At 39.3% G+C, this 24,830-nt stretch overlaps 1 protein-coding gene across 1 annotated transcript in view; it reads right to left on the reverse strand.

The window, feature by feature from the left end:
* Window positions 1–24,830, reverse strand: part of LOC122797151 (zinc finger protein 345-like) — a 118,848-nt gene that overhangs the window by 43,028 nt on the left and 50,990 nt on the right. The window contains exon 3 of the mRNA XM_044065958.1: window positions 1,255–1,551. Coding sequence (XP_043921893.1) covers window positions 1,255–1,551 — 297 coding nt within the window. The remainder of the gene's footprint in view (window positions 1–1,254; window positions 1,552–24,830) is intronic.

The raw sequence follows: 24,830 nt of genomic DNA on the forward strand, positions 1-24,830 counted from the left end.
TATTTTTATATATGAATGTTATTTTACGATGTATTGTCTTAATTATATTTATTTATTACATGTTTTAACAGGAATGTTTTATCATACACAAAAAAGGGGAACTTTTTATTCATTAAGGATGTTGGCATTTTTAACTTTATAGTTTTTAACTTTTTATTTAAGAAAGGGTTAAAACTTTTATTGATGTCACATGATTTTAACTTGTTAATATGTAAGAGTATAAAGGGGAGGGGTTTGATTGTTGGCATTTTATGATGAAGTCGCGAGACAAAAATTACTGGTAGTGTTTTCAGCGTTACTGTATTTATTGTGTTTGCTGTGGAACCTATTAAATATTTCTTTGAGGTGGATACGGCTTATTGGTGCCTTTTTTTTGGTTTATTAGACATATATATAAATCGCATGTGATCTAGGTAACCAGACGCAAGCCACAATGGATGGTTTTTGGTTCAGTCAAAACAACATGGGTGCTTACTATGAATGACAATCTGAACAATATCAACATAACTGTGTACGGACTTTTGAATGATGCATCTGTCTGGCAGTTAGTGAAGAGGATAAAGGCTATGTATTGTTACGGAGATACTTCCTGTACTGCAGGCTCTGGATTTCTTCTAACTCCATTTGCCAACTATGTGACTCTGAACAAGTCACAGTTGGGAAACCGGGCTATACGCTCAACAGTCTCCTAGACAGTTGCCTTTCAAATGTACAGATTTTCGCAAATATCCAGATTTTAGCTTTACATTTTTTGGTCTATTCCTCATAAAATCTGTGGTTTTCTGGCAAATCCCCAGGATGACCTCTGGAGTGAAGTCACTAAATAATGACATACATTTGAGTTTCAGACTTCAAATCCGTTAGAAAATGTATGTTAAAACAAACCCTGTTACTCTAGCAACTTTCTAAGTTTATAAGAGGAATATTTAAAATCTGTCCCTATTTTTGGCCCTTTGTCCCGCAGTTATTTTAGTCTTTGCCCAGATTTCTTGTGCTAAGAAGTTGAGTAATATGGGTCTTGGTAAATTAGCTGTTCACAGAAGGTACCCAACATGTATAGCACTTTTACAGCTGACATCTCACACACCACACACACCAGCCATACCATGTGACAGACTTAGGATATCGATTATGCTGTGGTTGCACACAAAACCATTGTGCTAGGGTTCACCTCCTTTCTGATACTTATTTAATTGGCCTCTTTCAACTACACTCTGAGAAAATTCCACATAAATCCATAAGCCACTCACTTACCATTCATAACATCTTCATGATGTTCCACTGGCTTTTTAGTCATGCTCTGTTCTGCAGCAACTTTCTGAAGAGCTTCTTTCAGTTCTTCTCTCACTTTCAGAAGGGCCATTTTCTGTTTCTCAGTCTGTTTATGTTCTTGTGCGTCTTTCTGCAGAGTCCTTTTATTTTCCTCTGCCTCTTTTTCTCTTTGAAGGGGCTCCTTCAATTCTTCAGTCCCATTCTTTTCCACAACACCTTGGTCAGCTTTCTTATCTACATCAGAAAGTTTTGGTAACTGCTTCCCATTGGTGCTACTCCCTATCCGGAATTAAAAAAAAATAAATTTAAGAAAGCAGATAACCAGCCAAGAAAATTTAAGCACGTTGTCAACTTAGCTTACAATGAAATGGGAAGATGGTGACTTACAATGAAGTTCACAGTACCATCAAACAACAGTTTTAGTTTTCAAACTATTTTTTAGTGAACATGCATGACTTTCATTACATAGAAGCACATTTCACCCTTCACCCCTACACATTCTCTTTCAGCTGCCCTACCTTGTAGGACCACGGCCTGCCCTTCTCCAAAGGCACTAAAGAGTTGAGATTACTTCAGAGACCCAGGCTGGCACAAAGTTATACCTTTTCACAGAACAGGAACAGCTACATTGTTCAACCATTAAACCCAGCTCGGCAACTATCCCTCATTCTAAAACTTTCTTTCTAGCCTTGTGGTCCTAAAAGACAAAAGCCTATGTTACAATGGTACTCCTCATTGAAAGTAACCAGTTACCTGCCTATGGCTGTCACGATAAGTAAATATGGCTACCATACCACTGAATGAGGAGGGACTCATGAATGTTTGGCAGTTAGTGCAGAACACCAAGGCAATGAGCAGTTAATGAGCTGCTCTTTGGCTCAGGGTACAGAGTTTGATTCCTTCTACTTTAATTTGCTTACTGTGCAACTCTGAGTAAGTCACTTAACCAGAAACTGGTCCTAGGTCACTCCTGAAAAAGACACTGTGTCTGGTGGGCTTACCTGGTTAACAAAAAAATGCCATATGCAGTTCCTGATGATGTTATAAAAAAATGTTCAAGGAATTGCTAACCTTACACACAACTCACAGGTTCATAGGTAGATACTAGGCTATTGGCCCTAGGGCCTATATAAGCCTAGCCAAAAATGTACCCTGGCTTTCGCCACCCAAGAAAATTATTTTCCTGTGCTCCTGTCGAGCAGAGCCACAAAATAAACAGCCTTTGCAATGCTCAAACCCAGGACCCTGCACACCATAGCCAAAGTGATTTAACACTAAGCCACATCAGATATCACGTCAGAAGGCATGGAATCTCCAAATGCCACATGAATTGTTTACCCCCCCACCCCCACCCTCCAACTACCTGTCCATTCAAACTCTGACATAAAAAATTCTGCCTGCTACAGTAATGCTTGAGAAGGTGAGTCTGAGAATATGACCAGTAATGTCCAGCACTCCCAGCTAACTGCTCATGAGTGCTAAACACAACACAAGTAAACATTCTACAATTGCCATACATGAACATTTGCAGCAGTGTTAGTAGCTGAAAAGGTAGCGCACACACTTTTGGTGCTGGAAGATAAGCAGGCTGAGAGTTCTATTCCCAAGCCATGTGGATGGATTTATCACTACTGCAGTATTAAAGGGTGCTGCATTCCTGAGTGTGCCATCTTTTGGGTACTTTGTTAAAACAAGGTCTCATCTGCCTGAGTTGGTGGCAGCTGATGTGAATGCACAAGATCCCATGGGAGTTACTGAAAAGGGTAGGGGAAGTTCCCCAATGCCCTGAACAAACTTCCCCAGTCAGTATCAATACAACATCAGGTCTCCCCTAAAAAGAGGCTACTGGCCTAGTGGGCCCAGCATGGTGAACAAAGGGTAAATAAATGAGCAATTAGCACTTTTCACAACAATGGGCATCACAATCATAATTTTATTATTTTTTATTTATACTTTTTTGCTACTCAATAGTACCATTATTTCAAGTGTTTACCCCAAAGAAGGAACACGCACCATGTAAAGGGCATCTACAGGAAATACAGTCTACTTCCTGCAGTAGCTTTACAACCCATAATGCACTTACATTTGACAACAGGGTGAAGGTGAACTATATCAGGCAGCAAGTGACTTTATCTTATTTGTATAGTACTATGCCAGAAACGAATGCATGCGTATTAGTTTCATCTTTGTCACAGAGGTATTGCTTTGGAAGCTCTGATTGCCAATAGAGATGTCTGGCTAGGAATGTTCCCTTCTACTACTTGAAATAAACACCACATATCAGTAAATGTGAAATATATATTTGTCAGATACTAGGTTACTTAGCTGCAATACCTAATTGCAAATAAAGTTGTTTTTTTTTTTGCTTTGAGACACATTCCCCAGTCATCCATAGCAACTAACTTACCTTCTGTCTCAAAGAAAATTACATCAGTCCAGCTCTCACGTTTACTTTTCTTAAGATTACGCTAATTGTTTACAGCAGTGAAAGTTATCACCCTCTGTAGTTAGTCAACAACCACACAAAGACGATAGAATACCTTTCTAACACCTAAAACATTCTCTTTCAGAGATCAGCTTCAAAACAAAACATTTTTTCACACCCATACAATAAATTTCAAATCTTCTCTAAAAAGCAATGCTGAATGATCCCATTAGAATTACAAACATTAAGATTGCACTGAAAGCATATTTAATAAAAGTCAACAAAACACTTTGTAATTTCCTACAAGACATTTTTTTCTGAAGGTTGCTGTTCAACTCCAGTGACACGTATCACAACACAAATCTGCAAAAACTGATAAATAGGGACTGTGCAAGGTAGGTAGCAATGTAGTAGGTAGCAATGTAGTGATTGTTTCTTCTGTGGTAAATGACAGAAATGTACATTGGGTATATTCAAAGTTTTTCCCCAAAAAAATGAGCAAGGGTTATCAGTAGATGATGCACTTGGTAAAGTTACCATTGTAAAAGTTCATTTTATTAAATTCATTTAAAAGACAACTAATTTTCATATATGCTACAGTGGATATAAAAGTGTACACACCTCTGTTAAAATGCCAGGTTTTTGTGATATAAAAAAATGAGACCACAATAAATCATTTCAAAACATTTCCCACCTTTAATCTGACCTATAACCTGTACAATTCAATTGGAAAAACAAATCTTAGGGGAAAATATAAAAAAATAAAAAACCTTCCAGTAAGCTGACTGCATTAAGTGTGCACACCCTTAAACTAATACTTTGTTGAAGCTGTGCATCATTAGCATTTGTGTAATATACCTCCACATATATAATTCAAGCAATATTATTCTTAGAATCTATGGGAATGAGTTGGGTCTGCCTGATACGTTACACCAAACGTTTTTTGTTTTCTTTGTAATTAGTCTAAATTACTCTATTTTTTGTTTGTCAAATATTTTATATTTCATCCAGGCTGAACCTGAAATTAGTCAGTACTGATCTGGGCACAACCGTGGTAAACAAATATAAATAAAATAATATACCTACAGCAGTTTCACTCCATCTATCAAAGGCCCACTCCAGCCTGAAAGAAAAGGTCCACAAAAGTCAAATGTCTTGCAGCATGCTGAAGGGCGCCATGGGAACCATTAAATATGGCCATGGAAGGTATCAGCTCTGCTGTAGGATATGATAAACTAACAGCATCTGCAAAGCTGCAGAGACTATGAGTGACATTCAGGAAACTTTGCCACATCAGGCTAAGTAGATTAGCAAAACGAGCAGCTACACACACAGCAGGTGAGACTCAGGAAACCCAAATACATGACGTGGCTAGACCATGTAATGTAGTTAGCCAATTTACATGTTATTGACCATATAACAGGTTCATAGGCAAGTACTAGGTTAGCTCCCTTGCCAGCCATTTTAAGCCTAGCCAGTTTCCCTTTTTTTTCTCAAAGTAACCTAGCTCATTTGATTAGAGATTGACCTTACCCATCCCATGGTCGATAATTATATATTACCCCTAATGATAATAACGGGTCTATATTACGTGATCGAAGCTTTAGTTAGTCAAAAGCTCAATCACTAAATATCCAAAATGCAAAACTGCAAACGGCAGTTTCCATGCAGGGAAACAATGCCATAGTCCCAACAAAAAAACAAAAACATTAAACACAAATTACGTGTGGGGCTTCGCCCCCACACTCTCCTAACTAAGTATACCAACTCTGAGATTGCTCCACATTGTAGAAAAGGCAAAATCCACGTACCGGCCAAACAAATTGTTTCCCTGTGTAGAAACTGCCCTTCACGGTTTTGCGTTTTCGACATTTAGTGGTCGAGCTTTAGTTACTCGACTAACTAAAGCTTCAATCACGTAATATAGACCCATAATAACTGGGATCATAGCACAGATAATTTGTGGGGACCCATAAATGAGATAAAGCATTCAGAAGTTTCCCCTTTCCATTAGTAGTGCAAGGGGCAGTCCTGGAGTACATTTTCTGTTTCATATCCATAGATCCAAGATGCACTTGGAAATGGACAGGGATGAACTTTGCTTTATGTGGATAGGGAGATTGTTCCAGAGTAGCAGTATCCTCTGTGAGCTATACCTGTCTTTCCAAATCATTTTGTTGATGTTGCAGAAGAGGTTTAAATTCATAGGCCAAGTATTTCTGATGCCATTTGACTTGCTGATGTGCACTAAATCCATCAGTATTGGGTCGGAGGATGATTATACGCCACATACAGGCCACATATTAGCAGTCTGTAAGATACTAAGTATAGTGACAGGGCATTAAGTTGGCCAATGCAAGACATGCTGTTTAGGCCTTGTAGCCTTTTAGCAGGGTACCTTTGTGGGCATTCCAGTTGTTGCATGTGTCTGGACAGATATATGCCAAAAAAGGCATTATATGCAATGATCAGCCTAATGAGGGCTAAGTAAAGGGGGGCAATGGCATCCCTAGATCTAGACACAATACCTTTGTTTACAAGCTATGCAATATAGAAGGGCTTTCTTGTAACAATGGACATATGTTGGTCAAAAATTAGGTCACTGTCTACATAAGTTCCCAAATCCTGAACAACTGGGTCAACTCTTAAGGACATATTGTCAGTTTGGTAGTTCTTTGGGTAGATGAACTCCCAAAGGATACAAAAATGCACTTTTTGGCATTTAGTTTCAGTCCTTGATTTTGGCACCAGTTATTTATTTGGGATACACCTTTCTGCAGAATAAGTAAATCATTTGGGATTTCAGTGACTGCTCCTAGCTTGCAGTTATGTACAAACTTAGTCGGCCAGACCCATTTTGTATTGGCTTTTACTTCAGAGAAATAGATGCCAAACAGGAGAGGTCTCATCACTGAACCCTGGGAGACTACAATGGTGACTGGTCTCTTTCTGGAGGTAACTTCTCCAGTTTTTATTTCCTGCATTTTATCAGTGAGACAGTTGGTACAATAGGAAACATCTCAGTTTCCTACTGGAATTCTCCAAGCCAAACTCAGACTCAAATGTTGAGGCAGACTCCCCATACATAAGTTCTAAAATGCATAACAACCGGGTTAACTCTTAGGGGCATATTGCCAAAGTGATACATCTCTGGGTTAGATGACTTGCCAAAGGATACAATACTGCATTTTTTGGAATTTAGTTTCAGTCTATGATGTTAGCACCAGCTATTTATTTGAGACATACCTCCCTGCAGGATGGCCAAGTCATTTGGGGATTCAATGACTACTCTTACCTCGCATTCATGTGCAAACAAAGTGAACCAGAGTCCTTTGGTACTGGTTTTTACTTCAGAAAAGTAGATGCCAAACAGGAGAGGTCCCAGCATGGAACCCTGGGGACCTCAATTGATGACAGGTCTCTTTGTGGAGGTAACTTCCCCTATTTTGATTTCCTACATCTTATTTGCAAGTCAATTGGCAATCCAATGGGTGGCACATGGCTTTATTCCCAGTTTATTTAGGTTTCCTACTGTATCTGTGTGGGAAATTGTGTCAAAAGCTTTGGCCAGGTCGAGGTATATGGTGTGTACGGTTTTGTCTTCATCCATTGCTTTCATGGTGACTTCTTCAAAAAAATCCACCAGGTTGAGTAAGCCTGACCAGTTCCAGTGTTTGAAGGTTCCCTATGTCCAGACTGATTAGTTCCATGATAAGTCTTTACATGACTTTGCTTATGAGGCTGGTCAGACTTTTGGGTCTGTAATTACCTGGATCTGTGAAAGGTCCTCCCTTATGCAGGGAGTAGCTGTTCTCCATTTGTTTGGTACAAAATCTGCATGGAGGCTGAGATTGAACAGTGTTGTTAGGGGTGTGGCTGAGATTGAACAGTGTTGTTAGGGGTGTGGCTAAATCATGCTTCATGCTATTTAAGATGCAATCAGGCATACTGTTAGGACTCACTGATGCAAAATTTTTAGTTTTTGTTAGCACTTTTAAGACTCAGTCTTGTGTGACAGCTGGAGGCGAGCCAATTTCAGGTATATCTTCAAGGACAGATAGAGGGGAGATAGGGGAAAAGGTAGAGCTAAATTTATTGGCCAGTGGGCTCACTATATCTTCAGCCTCAGTGTAGGTAACATTTACAATCAGCTCAGCACATGGCTGCATTGTGCTTTTGAGGTTACAAACATAACTAAAAAATGCCTTGTGCTTGTCTTTGGCTTGGGCAGCTATTTTAGCCTCAAACTTGGCTTTGGTGCACTTTTTTAAGATCATGAGTTGTTTGTCTATTTCAGTGACAAGGGCACTAACATTCTATTAACTACTCTTCTTAATTTTGGTTACCCACAGTGATGCAGCGGTAGTGTTGTTGCCTCACAGCAAGAGGTTCTCCCGTTCGATTCTCGGCTGGAGTGTGGGGAGTGCCTTCTGTGTGGAGTCTGCATGTCCTCCCTGCGGTTGGATGGGCGTTCGAAAGACATGCGTAATGGGCGTGCCTTCGTTGAAGGTTGAACGTCTAGTTGGCACCTCAGCGTTCATGAAAAATCTACTGCCAATCATTAGCAGACCGGAGTTCCGCTGTGGCGACCCCTAACCGGGAAAAGCCAAAAGACACAACAACTCTTTATTTATTTATTTATTTTATTTTACATTTGTTGACCGGGATAGTCCGACTGCATGTCCATTTTCAGCGGAGGCCCGGGGAGAAAAGCTCCATGGGTAAGCAGATACAGCATTACATAATACCAGCATTACATATTACAAACAGACTATTTACAGAGATTACATAAGTAAGCAAGTTAAACAAGTTCCACAGGTTACAGTTAATCCTGAGCACAAGTCAGGATTAAATTAAATTACACAGTAAATCTATAGAGAGAGTTAGCCAGGCTTGATACATTGACATAGCCAGTTAAGTGACAAATGTTGTTTGAGTCTAGTTTTAAATTGACCTAAGGTGGAAAGTAAGGTAATATCAGCTGGAAGAGAGTTCCAGGATCTACTTACAGAGTTTGCAAAGAGAGAATCACCGGCTGTGTTATTAATTTTGCTAGTCTGAATTAGTAAAGCGGTCTAGGATTGTTATTGGGGGTGATAATATTTTTAAGTGCAGGAGTATTGTCCGGATTATAGAGGATTTTCTAGGCTATAATCAGTTGGTTATACTGGATTAGGCTGGGTAGTTCAAGCCAACCAAGCTAATTTAGATTGATGCAATGATGTGTCCTAAAAGGCAGCCCAGTGGCAAACCTGGCAATGTGGTTGTAGCAAATTGAGAGTTTAAGGACAGTCTTGTTCAAATTCAAGAGTAGAGGGGATGCATACAGAAGGGTTGAAAGAAGGTGAGAGCGAGCTATGGCAATTTTAGCTGGAGGGGTTAGGAAGGCTTTTATTCTGTAAAGTGACCCTAGTTTTTTATTGATAGTTTTGATAGTTTGGTTAACATGTGGGTCAAATTTGAGATTATTGTCTATGATGACACCTAATAGTTTTGTAGATGGGTCAGGGGAGATTATTGTGCCATCATTTGATTTTATGGTAAAGGTGAAAGTGGTAGACATACGTGTTGGTGAAAATAACAGCATTTTAGTTTTTTTGGGATTTAGGATCAGACGATGTTCAGAAAGCCAGTTTTCTATTGTATTAAAGGTGGTCTGGGTAGCTGACCATAACTCTACTGGAGATGTGGCTGAGCAAATCAGAGTAAAGTCATCAGCATATTGGATACAGCTGACTTTTGGGATGACAGTATAAAGGTCGTTAATGAAGATGGAGAACAGCAAGGGCCCTAGTACAGAGCCTTGTGGTACTCCGAGGGTGTTAGGTAGAAGGTTAGAGAGTTTGTTCTGCCAGAGAACAGCCTGTTGTCGACCATTCAGGTAGGATTGAAACCATTGGAGGACTCCAGTATCTAGACAGAATGTTTGCAAGGTGTGGATTAAAAGTTGGTGATCAACCATATCGAATGCCTTGGAAAGATCCAAAAAGAGGGCTGAGGATATATAATTATTGTTGCAATTATGGTTTATGGTGTTAGTAAAGGCTAGGAGGGCTGAAGTAGTGCTGTGATGAGGACGGAAGCCATGCTGAGTGTCTGCCATAAGGCGATTTTGGATTAGGTGGTGCATGAGTTGTCTATGAATACATTTTTCCATAATCTTTGCAAGTGGAGAGAGTATAGCTATTGGCCTATAATTGGAGAATTCAGTAGAGCTGCCTGCTTTGTGAAGTGGGATTACATAGGATATTTTCCAAATGGTGGGAATTTTAGCTTCTACTATGGTTCGATTGATTAGTATTGAGACGGGGTAAGCAATAGCATCAGCTGATTTTTGTAGGTATCGGCAGGGAGTTGATCAGCAGAAAGTGTAGTGGGTTTTAATTTTTTGATCAAGGCACGGATTAAGTGAAGTGGTGACTGGTTGGAAGCTGAACGCAAGTAGGTTTCTAGGGGTGCTACTTTCAGGACCAGGGGAGCTAGGAGGTAGTTGGCTAGCTAGGGCTTGAATTGTCTCAGTAAAGAATTGGTTAAAACTATCAGAAACATCTTCAGGGGTTTTATCAATAGTAGTAGCAGGGATTGGGGTTGAAGTTTGTCCAGGATGTAGTAGATTATTTAAACCTGCCCAAAACTTCTGAGGGTTATTTTGATTTACTGTCTGTAAATTACAGTAGTATTGTTTTTTTGTCTTGTAAAATTGATTTTTTGGTTTCGTTCCTGGATTGCCTGTATTTAATGTGATCTTGAGGGTCTTTAGAAGAACGCCATAAAGTCTTCTTAATTTTGGTTAAAATTCTTTTCCTTTTATTATAAAGTTTGTTAATATTATGGTTCCACTATGTGGGCTTATTTGTGGGGTTTGCCCTGCAGTTGTTCCTGTGGGGTACAGCTTCACCTATGCAGCCATTTACATGCCAGTATGGTGTTGTGGTGTACTTTTCTGCATATTCAATGGAGTTAACTGGGTTTGGTGGGGATTTGAAACTTGCCAATGTATCACTTGGAGTAAGAAGTTTGTATTAATGTAAATGTTGTCCTGGACAAAAAAAAAAATATATATATACACATATATATATATATATATATATATATATATATATATATATATATATATATATATATAATGTATATATGTATATGCAAAAATAGTATGTTTACATATGTGTGTGTGTGTGTGTGTGTGTGTGTGTGGAGATATATATATATATATATATATATATATACATGCAAACAGAGACACATATTGATAGAAAGATATATAAATGGATATAGTTATATAAAAATACATATGCAAAAATATTTCAGAATGTGGGTAAAACTATCAGCAGCAGGCTACGCATACCCAAAGGCAAACCAGCTAAGAAAGAAAAAAGGGTACATCACAGTAATCATCACTTGTTCTGACTGAACTACCAGCCTGGCTACAAGTCTGAGTTCTAGAACATATTCCTTAGTATAATAAGACTCCATGCCTGTCATAATGTAGATTCATCCCTCTGGGCACAATGACTATGCTGATTAGGGCTCATCTACTGTTTCTGAATAGCTCACCTTTTGTGATGAGCAAACCTGATAAACATCGTGAACATTACTACCTGACACGGTGCACACAGCTGAGCACCTGTGAGCAGCTCCACACATCTGATGTTTTACAGCAAATTAGAACTGTAGAGCAGGTGTTGTCAGCAGCAAACAAAGGAATGGAGGACTGCCACGTTTTATACCTTAAAGACCCATTGGACACATAAAGACACAGTGCCGATATTTTATTGCTTTGTCATCCATAATGCAAATGAGTTGCCCATGAATGTGCAGATACTAAGGCACATCAGAATGGTTCTGGATGCCAATTCCCTGCTGCTTTTCATGAGAACTTTGAAGGTGAGACAATTTTGGCTGGACAAGGTGAGGGTAGTGCTCCTTTTAGGGCACAGAGGTGGTGTGGAGGAGTGCAAGAGTTTTCTTAACATCCTGCATAAAAGTGTTACAACCATAGTCTCCTGCAAGAGGGGTACACCTGGTTACAGTATAAGGTTGATGCCTGGAATAGTTTGGCCAGGCCCATCACATGTACCACTGGCATCCAGTGACAGAGGATTAGTGTTGTCACAACTACAGTGACTTGAAGCAATGCAAGCCAGACTTCCTTGACCAATGGAAGGCTGAAGTCAGGGCATACTCCCCACCTCAGTAATTTGTTTACCATCTTTTAGCTTAACAAATAACTAGCCACAACATGCCATGATCCAATTTCTCATTAGTCCCCATTTACTAAAACTCTATCCCTGCAGAGATTGAAAGTAATAGGGAGATGCACTGGAGCAGAACAGTGTGCCTAAGAGCTCCCAGGTAAGTATATATGCCATTATGAAAAATGTCTCTGTATAGTAACAGCTGCAGCCATCAAAAATAACTCTGTATAACTTTATACATCAGTACCACATCTATCAGTACTGGCATAGCTTACAGGTAGTAACATGACTCTGCAGTATTAAAACTTCACTTCTGCATGTCTCTTACATAGGTCAACAAGTGCTTCGTCCTGTTAAGTGGGCATGCACTGAGATGGTTAGTATGGCTTGTGTGCATGTTCAACTCCCCACCCCCAAAAAAGGTCTGTTATCATGGCAGAGTATGTTTGTCGCCTCACTAATATCAGTGCACTGCTGCAAGGTCCTTATACGTAATATCCATAAGTAGCACTTTGCTGGTCATTTCACAATATTCACTAGAAGTATCTGTCCATTGTGCATTGTCTGTGCTGGACATATCTATTGTATGATTAGCATGTGTATGATGCACATGTACAGTTTTATTACTGTCTAAACTCAAATAGCATCACTGTCTACAAGCACAGGCCTTCTGTCCTGATAACAGAATACTAAGTGCAGGAGGTGTTTAAGTCAGATTGTAGGTGAGGAGGGCTTGTCGGCCTAGCCCCCCACCACATTATAAATCAGACAAATGGATTGATGACATACCTATGCAAGTCCTAATATTGACTAGATTATGATGTATTGTATCCTTATCAACATAGCTAAGAATGCACTAGTCATTGCTTTTGTATTTCTCATCCCGGTCCTTTTGTCACTATCCTTTCACTTTTATATATTTATTTTTTTCTCTCCATTTCTGCTACGAATATATTCATCAGCAAAGCCACCTGCACTTAACCCTCTGGCAAGGTCTGTCGTCCCCCCACAGGTGGAAGTAATGATACCATGACCACCGCCCAAGGCACCCAGCACATCTGGGTCCCAGCCTGCCACAGTTTCCTTCATACCTCCTACCCCACCTGCTCCTCTTGCTTCAGGTTATTCTACCTACATTTGTGAGTGGTACAGTGGTACCCGCTGGTAGCACTGTAAGTGGAGGTAATACTTTTGTCACCCTTCTGGAGCTGGCAAAGCTTGTGGGGGCAGACAATAGACATGGGACTGGATGCATGGAGATTACTCTCTGGCAATTTGTTGAGTTGCATCCCTGCCCAGCAGTGAATCCACCTTCTGAGGCAGGATTCAATGGCAACAGTCCCCTGGGTGATACAAAATTTACCACTAGGTCTAAGCTGTCAGAAACTGCATCTTTGAACACCCACTCCTGTACCCCAAACCCCAAACCCAGTTTTCCCTCCTTTTTATGACTATGCCCACCCTTATATGTTGCATAATCTCCCTTCATCACTGTCTTCTCTCTGTTTGTCTCGAGTTTCCTTCACCATTCTGTTCCCCCTTTCATTGTTACCCCACACCCAGTCAGTCACATTCGTCTTGCTTTACCCACCTCTTACTTCCCTTACTTCCTTATCCAATCTTTCTTTTCTTAAAAAAAGTAATAAATAAAAGGACAAATGTCCCACAAAACATAATCACACCCATGCCTCTCAACTTCCCAGATATTTAACCAATGTACATATGAATGGTTCCAATTGTTCAATACAAAATGTGTAGTTTTCTGACAAAACATTGAAGATTGCAGTCATTAAATAATTACAACTATTGCTGTAATTCAACAGAATTACTGAGCTAAGATGCTGGGAGGTATGCTCCTATCCTACCTCTAAGTCTGGTCATTTCATATTTGCTCACCAACTTGCTTCCCCTTTTCATTTCTGTCCTACACTCCTACTTCCAACCTTTAATCGGGTAAAAAGTAGATAAACACAACACATACACATATCCATAAACAGCTTATAAAATAGAAAACATCTTTCTGTCTTTATAAGTTGCATGACTGGTCATACCACTCCCAGTGCAATGGCAGCAAAGAAGTTTGATCCTTGTCATGCACTACAGTTTTGCCATCAGTTGCGCAAATTAGCTAAGCACTGCTGCACATCTCCATGCTAACCTGCAATAAAGTTAATGCCTTTATTCTAATGGCTTTGATGGCTCAGTGTACTCATGAAATGATTTTTACTGTGGTAATGTACTGGGTGGAAGGTTTGAATACCCCTGGAGGTTGTTTGTTGCTTTACAATGATCAGTTTGCAGTCTGCAAATATGTTACATTTCACAGATATCTGAGTCTTATGATCCCATTTAGTCTGACTGCTTAAGTGGCTCCCCTTGTTAATGAACTGGTGTACAGAATGTAACAGGAAAGGCACAGGTTTAAATCCATTGAGGACTGTCTTTCTTTTCTTGATATCAATCTGCCAATGTGTGATATTTCTCCGATGTATTTTTTTAGGACCCTTTTTAGCCTGCCTGCCTCTGTTGCTCCACTTGCTAGGGAATTGAGGATATGCAGGCATGGTGACTGAACTCATGGGTTGACTCCCCTGGGCATTATATATTATTTTTTAATAACATTCACTCACATTCTAGTACAAGTCCACTGCTCACACACTGATTTTGTCAGGACTACTGCAGGTCTATACACCATGTTACTTTACTGTATCCCATCTGTACTGTTTAAGTTTCACAATATTACACATTGAAGTATTGCCACACTGCCTTCTCCATTGTGTTTTGCAGCCCCGGTTTGGTGGGCAGCACCCTTTGCAATCTTATGTCCATCTCTGTGTTTTCTGCTGCTATAGTAAAACCAACCTTTCTCTGCATATACACATACACCACACACACACATTATATATATATATATATATATATATATATATATATATATATATATATATATATATATATAGTTGTACATTACATCAACCTTGTCAACATTGTTTTCCCATCTGTGTGTATAGGCTTGCAATGGCTACCGGAGTTGCTTGTGCCTCATGCACATTCAATGATTACCTCAGCTGCTCATACATTTAGTCTAGCTGTGAGGTCCTGTAACACAGTCAAACCACAAAACTCTACAGTGGCCCCAACATAGAACATCTTATCGCGTACAACAGCAAAAAGTAGAACATACAAAAGTAAGTGGTGCTGAATGAGGAGATCGGCTGGAATCCAATGCTCACAAAGACAGTGAGGGCATTTTAGACATATTCCCTGGAAAACAGACATGCTATTAATATAAGAGAAATTGTTTGGAAAAGCTAGAGGTAAATGGGGAAGTGGGACAGAAGAAATATGGATGTGCCGACCAGGGCCTGGAGAAGCATCAATAAGTGTCAGAAGACGTTACTCACTTGCTCAGGTTTATGTTTAATCAGTTATTCTGCACATTTCCTTTTACTAACAGTGGGCTGTGTTTGCAAAATTAGAATTGCCAGTGACCGCTGGAGATTGTTGCTTAGTTTTACACACTGCAGACAGTAACAGGCTAAGAGCAGAGTGGACACTGTTTTATTTAGTGCTGAACAAGTCTTGGAAAAGTAACTACAAGGTTCTGCTTAGGGTTTTGAACCACATGATGGGGAAGGTACATTTATTCTGGATGTGCGGGCATTATACCTGGATCCAATTATAAGGTCAGAAGTAAATGGGGGGGGGGGTTAAGCAGTTTGCCTTGGGAGAAGAATGAGACAAGTATGTCCTCTGTTTTCCATCTGTCTGTCCTAATATCTCCATTACTAATTAAAAAAAACAAAAAAAAAACAAAGAGTTCTTGAGTGGGTAACAATGAAAGAGTGAACTTAGTGGTCTAAATCTATTAGCATATGAAGGGGCATTGCTGTTGAAAGATGTGGGGTATTATTGTACAAAGTGTACAAGTTATTTTAAAGGATTTATGGTTAACAAAAAGAAAGTAATTTAGGGCAGAAAGGGAAGGAGGGACTGGATCTTACTCTGTTGGAGAAAGATAATGCATGCTGGGAATAGAATAAATCCAACTATTTGGCCGATTAACTTGGTATAACTAGCTAGCGATGCAGAGGCATGTTAGGTATATATTACATAAGTAGAGTGGGAGGATAGGATTATTAAGGGGAAGACTAGAGGTTACTCTAGATGCGACTATGCCGTTACTGTTGTATGTTGAAATGTATAGGGAGATACGTTAGTGCAGCAGTTACAAAAAATATGTGATCTATGTAACAAAGCAAGGATTATCCACCAATTCAGTCTTAATTTTCACACATTACGTTCCCTAAAATTCACAAACCACTTTTGTTCATTATTTCTTAATACACAAACCATCCTTGTTTAAAGGTATCTCATTTACCTTTTCTGGATGATTATATCCTTATCTGATGAGATTTACCATTTTAAAGTACAACTATAAATGGTTACAAGTTTCTCAGATGGTATTAGAATAACATTTGGTCTTGCTAAATGTGCAAAAGTAACATTTATAAAAGGAAATCTGCAGCAAAGAAATGGCAGTTTGGGACTGGAATATGATAAAATGGAAACGGAGCAGGCGGGAGTTATTTGGGAATAGCTGAAGGGCTGGCAATAAAACAGCATCAAAAGAGAACAAAGTTTAGTAAAGAATAATTCCAAACGTAATATTGAAAACTGATTTGACATCTAGGAATAGTCTAAGCTATCAATCAAAACGATAAAAAGTGAATTCCAACTGTAGAACCAAAAATTGGATGTGCAGACCCTTGGATATAACCGCTCATACACAAGGATGAGTTGAACTATTTATTGTCACACAAACAAAGAGTGAATACACTGGTTAAGCTCTTTCAACTGAAAACCCCAGTCTTCTTCAGGTTCTGAAGAAGACTGGGGTTTTCAGTTGAAAGCGCTTAACCAGTGTATTCACTCTGTGTGACAATAAATAGTTCAACTTAAGCTATCAATCAGTTTGCTCTTCAAGTTCCAGCTTACCGCTTTGGCATGACTGATTGTGATTATCACAGATACCAAAACTGTACATTATTTGCTCTGAATGATTAATGGGCATCCCTGAAAGTGACTACATGTTTAGACTTGCAATTGTGAGACTGCATAAATATTTGCTGACCTTGTCAGATCCATTGTTAACATTCTAAAACATGAAGATAAGAAGTCTAAGATGACATCTTTGCTTATTTTAGCAGAAGCATTTTGAAACAAAGTGGGAATAAATGGATATCAAGCTAAAAGTAGAAAAAAAAATCAGCCCGTAACTGAAAATGCAAAAAAGGAATACAAGGAGAAGAATAAGAAGAAAAGGAAAGGAAAGTGGAAAATCTACAAATATAGTCACAAGTATGAAAATCTTCTAGAACATCATCATGATGACCAAGAAGGGACACAGGAATAGCTAAGGAGAGGTGAACTGAAACCAAAAGATGAAAGCCTAATAACTGTGGCCTAAGAGAGCAGACTATACACATGTTGGTTTACAAAGTCTATAGAAAAATCTGTTGAAATGGGGAAAAGTGGGTTTTGTAAAACAGAACTGGAAACAGTTGCACATCTCATTGCTGGGTGTGAGTCATTCATAACTGAGGATCTGTACAGTCTGGCACTCTTACGCAAAACCCTTCTCAAAACATTTTGACATGAGACTGCATTGAAAATGCTACAGTATACAAGTGGCAGAAAAGCACTGGAATCATAAACCACAAATAAAGTTCATCACCACTGATAATATGGGATTACCCATTACTAACGGCTCAAAACAAAAACAAAGTAGATGCAAGAAAACCAGCTATATTAGTCAAAAAAAGACACAAGCAGCAGTGATCATTGAAATTGCTAGACGCAGTGATTACAGTCTCTTATGGAAGGATAGATAAAAAGTCATAAACTGGATTTGTAAACAGAAACCTGAGCACCAAGACAGTTCCAGGAAAATAGGATTAATAAAAAATAACTTACAATCGTACTTAAAAATGGTTATCAATACCTGTAGCGCCCTTATGAATTACAGAAAGAGGCAATTCTGGGCACACTCTGGGTGCTGAGAAGAGCACTTTTGGCTATCCGTATTGACTGAAGTAATACTAATTTCATGAATGGGGTCCATTCCCACTATGGTCACTTGGGAGAAATTTAAACGGAGAGAAAATGCTAAACAAAACCCAAAGGACATTAGACACACACACACACACACACACACACACACACAGACAGACACACACACACACACACACACACACACACACACACACACACAGACACAGACACACACACACACACACAGACACACACAGACACACACAGACACAGACACACACAGACACACACACACACACCTTCCAGTGGATACCTCACCACTACCAAGCCATTTGTCTACACAAGAAATGGCTACTCACTGAAAAGAAAGGCCAAATGAATCCCACCCAACTTTCAACTCAGCCTGGGCAGCAAGTTGGAGCAACATTCAGAATAGACAACAGAACCCATGATGAGTTGGGTCTATATTAGAACATCGAAGTATTACTACATCGAATGTTCTAATATCGAACTACTTCACTCAAAACAATACAACATCGAACACTCAGAACAGAAATGTTTTTCCCAGGGAAAAAATTTGCTGTTCCAACATACACACAAAACAAGCACACCAAAATACATAATCCACACACATACACTTCACAAAACCCTACACTAAACCATACAAACACTACTAGCTATCCACCTACCTTAACCCAACCCTAACCTTAAGGTCCGTAACTCCTGCACACTCACCTTACCCGCTCCCTAACCCTAAAGTCCCTATCACACACTCACTTTACCCGCTCCCTAACCCTAAAGTCCCTATCGCACACTCACCTTACCCGCTCCCTAAACCTAAAGTCCCTATCGCACACTCACCTTACCCGCTCCCTAAACCTAAAGTCCCTATCGCATACTCACATTACCCACTCCCTAACCCAAAGGTCCCTATCACACACTCACCTTCGTTCGCACACTTACCTTAACCCGGTCCATAATCTTCGCTTCACAGTCGTGTAAATAGCGAAGTATTAGATATTCTGCAGCTTCACTATTTTCAGCTTTCGATGCAAAGGGTTCAATATTAGTACATTCGAAGTAGTAATACTTCAATATACTAATATAGACCCGATGAGTTAACTGGAAATGCAGACATTAGCACCAGGGGCTCTGGTTTATAGGAAAAATCCACCTTAGAACTCAAAAAACATATTTTTTTTCATTGTATTTTGTTTTTGAGCTTTTTAATGCCTCAAAATCACTCCAAGTGCTTCTTTTACAATTTTAATGTGTTTCTCTCAAAATGGTGGATGATGGGGCCTGCCTTGGTAACATGAATTTCTTACTTTCCTTCCTTCTTCCCAGAATACATTTCAACTCCTCTTTATATGACTCATGCCAGACATAAGGAAGAGGTGCTGTTTTCTCATGCCATTAAAATATAATGGCAGGACTGTGAAGCATTGTTTCTCTGTCTACCTGACTGAGCCTCATTTACCCTTCTGCCAGAGCTTGTTCTATGCTATAAATAGCTGTTAGATTTTTGCAGCAAAAGAAAGCAGATAAAAACATTTTTTGTAAGAGGAGTCTTTTGTAGTCCTAACAAACTTGATAAACCCTCCGCCACACTCTCATGCTGAGGTGTGAATACTCTCACTGCAGTAAATAATCCTTACTGTACATTTACAAGTGACAAGTAGGAGGACTCTGAACTTATTCTATCAGCTACTTCCCAATGCCTTCAGTGGGAGGGTTTTTCTCTCTCATGAATGATGCAGACTTAAAATGTGCTTTACTAGTTCCTCAGTTATTTCTGTCATGTTCACCCTCCTTTTTTTCTATTTCGTATTTATTTGTACTTTGGTAACCAGGAAATTGAACTGGTCCCAGGATCCTTTTCAGCCACAACATAAGCTACACTGGCAAAGACAACAATTATTAAATGCACTTATCAATACAAAGAAAAAATACTGACAGAAAGACATTGACCAAGATTGCATGTGGAACACACAACCAATGTCAGTGACCAAGTAAATCATTAAGCAACATTTTGTATAAAGTAATAATGATTAACTATACTATGTTGTTTATTGTAAATAATTCATTGTATGCATAGATATTGCATGTGCACACACACACACACACACACATATATATATATATATATATATATATATATATATATATATAGTGTGTGTCTGTGTATGTGTGCATGCATTTAAATACAGTTAAGTACTTCTGATTTCCTTTTCTTAGTGTTCTTAATACAAAGGCACATAGTAAATGTATGTTAAAGTAAATTGGGTGCTCCGGTTTCCTCCCACATCCCAAAGACATGCTGTAGGTAGGTTGGACACTCTAAAATTGGCCCTAGGTGTGAGTGTGTGCATGTGTGTGCCTTCTGTGGAAAGTTGGGTGCCGGGCTGGCAACTCAACACAGTAAAACTCCTCTGCCAATCATGAGCAGACAGGTGATCTGCTGTGGCGACTACTAACTGGGAAAAGCCAAAAGAAGAAGATTATGGTTGCTGTCTGACAATGCAAGGACTGACTCAAAGTCAGTGGGAATCTCTTACAATGGATCTGCATGCAACAGATATGCACCCCCCTCTGGGATGATGTCACACAAAGCATAAAAGATCTTTTTATGAACAGTATCAGTGCACCTAGTTGATAGGGTTGCCACCTGACTCTCTTTCTGCAGTTCTGGCCTGGCAGGGGGGGGGGGGGCTTGAAAATGGTAAATGCATTTATACTTTAAAAGAAAAAAAATTACTGACTTTTTTCTAAATATCACAGAAATCTTTGCTACTACTCAAGTTATCTTAACACAAACTATTATAAGTAAAATTTAAAGCTTAGAATTTCAATACTGTGTTGCTGCTTATGTAAATTTGTCAGAAGAGTTGACAATCGCCTTTAAACCCCTGACTGATCTAATTGCTTTGATTTGCTATGAAAGGGGAGTGTTAAGTTCTCCTACCCTCTGAAATAAAAACAGTGGAAACAATTCCACAGCTTTCTGACTTTTTTATATCAGCTGCTGTGTTCCGGACATTAACAGGGTTAATTACACATCTAAGATTAACAGCAGTACCTGACAGGGTAAACTACAGATTTAACTGGGTCTATGATATGTCATGCATGTGGAGACAAATTTCTTTGCAAAGTATGTGAGAAGTTTAGTTTAAAAAAAAAAAAGTAGGTGGGCTTTCCCTTCCTTTGACTCCAATGCAAGGAAATAAAAGTTTTAAAAACTACAAGCAGGTTTCTGGTACATACCTAATGCTGGAACCTTATTGTGGGGAGAAAATAAACCTAACGATCGAGTTAAACTGCATGAAATGGTGGAGTTCTCCTTTAAGGTCATAAGTCATGAAACTCTATTTTCATGAGCCTATATTCTGGAAAGTATACTCATAACTGTTAAGTGCAGTTTCCGGTTACTGCGTATACACTGCATTTTATTTAAAATTACATTTTTAGTAATTGATATAAAAGTAAAATTAAAACAAAATCTAAGTAAAGTACACTGAATAAGGCAACCTGACAGTTTTACAAGAAGTAAATGAAAGACTGAGCTGAGAAGCATAAATACCCAGGCAGCAGAGGCACATGGCATAACAAGGTAACAGCGCAACAACTTGGAAGGAACAGTTTGGACTACAGCAACTGATGCTATGTAATGGAACCATGCAAGGTTTAAGGGTCTAGGTGGTTTGTCACTTTAACTAAACAAAGGCAGATTTTTTTTTTTTTTTTTTCTGGAAGACATCATGGACTTAGAACTGGAAATATGATCCCAAAAGAAGTCTACACTGTGATCTGTCTACACAAGGACTCACTCCTAGTTAACAGTAGAGCCGTAGCTGTCTCATCTACAGCCTGGAACTGCACCCCCCCCCCCACAAAAAAAAGGGTGCACTCCCTTAACCTTACACTGCAAGCCATATCCCCATCAGCTCTTTAAAAAGAAGAAAAAGGAACCGCTTCTACATTTAAACTGTAGTAAGTCAACTGCTACATTTGTAGCAAATGGTTTGCTACAGCTACTTACCACACAAAAAGCAGTAAAGCACTAAAGTATGCAGGGACTGAACTTCCTGATTGCACCTCTTAACACCTTTTGTCCGGGTGGCTGCTTCCTTTATTCCTTTCAAATTAAAGTAGTAGAACTTTTTTTTAGAAGGAATTGATACTTTACAAGGCAGAACTTAACATGTGGATGCTTTCTGTGCCCTATAAAAGTAAGATTGTGGGTTTTCTGCTTGTTTACTCTTAGTTAACAGGATAGAAGATAACAGTTACTCATATTAAACAAAATAGCTTTTTTAGAGGGAATGACAATCTGTTATAAAGCAAAGCTTTTGAGGAAGGTCTGTTTGCTTTTTGTACTCAATAACAAACTTGTTCCTTGAATTTAATGGTAATTTTTTATAGTGGTTTAATTTAGGGTATCCCAGAAGTTCATTGATAGTGAGCATAAGAAGAACTACTTGCAAGTGCCCTGTAAAACTTAGCTATGAGCATTTTTTTGTTAGTTTGTTTTTATTTTTTACTTTTGGAACTTTTGAAACCTGTCTATAACATCCAGGCAAGTCTCTTTTTGTAAGCATGGGGAGGACATTGTATCAGCAGGAGCTTGACAGGCAACTTGTGTGTCAGTCAGTTTCATTAGGCAGTTGACCAATGACAAAAATCCCATCAGAGTAAATAATCTGACCATAACAGTAGATGTTTGAATGATCACATGACATATGGAGGTTATATCCTGCTAAGGATATAACAGATGCCCAGCTTCCAAAGGTTCAGGGCATCTTCCATGGTCCCAAACCATCAGGCAGCTCAAGCGGAACTGACTAAAAGACAAATTTGTGCACTAAGCTCTTCAGAGCTTCCCTGCCAACAGACAAAGGGATGCGGAGCCTTGAAAGGACAATGCCAGGAAGAATAAAAAAAATAAATAAATAACCAAACCTTGGCATAAACAACAAAGCAAAAAGATGGGGGAACTGAGGAAAGGAGCAGCTACTGCAGCAGTAATCATTTGAACATCAACTATTATGGTTAATTTACTTGTACAACTGTACTATGTTCATCACGTTGATTTCTGCTGCAGTAGTCTTGGCTATATGGATAGATTTCTCTTTCCACCTCCCAAATGTAGTAAGCTAGGATACTGTCCAAGAGCCCCTGCTGTATGGTCCTTGCAAAGCCTGATCTAGATGTAAAGAAATCAAGCTTATAGTGCTTTGTAAAAGAATGTACAGAGGACCAAGTGGTTGTTTCTAGAAATCTTCTAGAATCTAACCCTTTCTAAAAAGCCATAGATGAAGCCAAAGCCCTGGTAGAGTGGGCCTTGAGCCTGTTTGGAATAGTTTTGTTATGGTGAGTTTACAAAAGGCAATAGCTTTAGACAATCATTTGAAAACAGTCTGTTTTGAAACAGGATGTCCCTTCTTACCTTCACAAGAAACAAACAATTGATCTGAAGATCTGAAATATATAGTTTCATCAAGAAAGTAATTCATGCTGTCTGTGGCCATCCAAGGCATGGAGTATCCTTTCTCACTCATTTTTGGATTCAGGAAAGAAAATGGAGAGGTTGACACTTTGGTTTAAAGAAAACACAGATACCACTTTAGGCATAAAAGAAAGATTAATTCTCTAAGAAATCCTGTCTCTGTGGGGCCACTGGTTTTCTTGGAGGTCTCTTATGCAAACCCTTTTCAAGAACATTTTGACATGAGATAGCATTGAAGCAGAGAGATCCATGGGCATACATGCTGAAATGGCCAATATATGAACCTTGACAGAGGAATAAGAAAGAATATTGGATAGTAACTCACACAGATATTGTAAAACCAAAGAAAAAACAGCTCCAAATGGGTGCTGGTTATGTTGCTGGCACCAACTTGAAAACCTTTTCCATTTGCTAATAGAGTTGCTTAAAAGGAATTAGGACCCCGTTCTCCAGACACTCAACTGGTGTTGGGGTAAATCAAACACGCTTGTTCTTGTATGAGGAGATCTGTTCTGTCAGGAAGCTTGTGGTAATTGCTCCAGGCCATTTCAAAAGTAAGGGAAAACCACAGTTGCCTGGGACAGCAGGAACTCACCACAATGATCTTGGAGGACTCCTGAATCTTCAGAAGTACCCTGGATATCAGTGGAAATGGTGTAAAATCATACAGGAACATTTCTGTGCAAGGGAAGGAAAAGGCATCTGTCTTCCAGGTTTTTTTACATGGAGTTCTGGATCAGCATTTTGCTGATTGTTTAGAGAGGAGGCAAAGAATGATCACCACACAGATGGGTCAAATCTTGGAAGACCACTGATGTAGTTTCCATTCAAGAGGGTCTGCCCATGTCCTGCTCAGCCTGTCTACCACACAATTATGCTCTGACGGAATTCAAGATACCTGTAGAGAAAGATTGTGCTGTAAATCTATATTCCAAGCTAGCATGGCTAGTCTGCAAAGGAGGTATGGCCTGGTTCTTCCTTACTTGGATGGCACAGCAGTGCAGTGGTTGCATTGTCTCATCACAGAAAGAGGTTTTCTGGTTCGATTCTCACCCAGGGTGCTTTCTGTGCAATGTCTGCATGTCCTCCCTGCGTTCATGTGGGCTTCCTCCAGGTGCTCCGGTTTCCTCCCACATTACAAAGACAAGCATCTGGAGCTTTTCTTCCTAGGCCTCTGCTGAAAGCTGGCTCATTCCAAGTCAGAATTTCCCAGTAAACAAATGTTTAATAAATACATAAACTTGCTGATGTACCACATGACTGTAGTATTGTCTGTAACAACTTGAAGGTTCTGCGAACCAATAATGAGTCAGATAGCTGAGTGCCTTCATCAGGGCCAACATCTGTCTATGTGTCTATCTTTGATGTGCTTGTGCCT

Source organism: Protopterus annectens, chromosome 3.part0 (assembly GCF_019279795.1).
Source record: "Protopterus annectens isolate FY-2018-M chromosome 3.part0, PAN1.0, whole genome shotgun sequence".
In the NCBI taxonomy this organism is placed as follows: Eukaryota; Metazoa; Chordata; order Ceratodontiformes; family Protopteridae; genus Protopterus; species Protopterus annectens.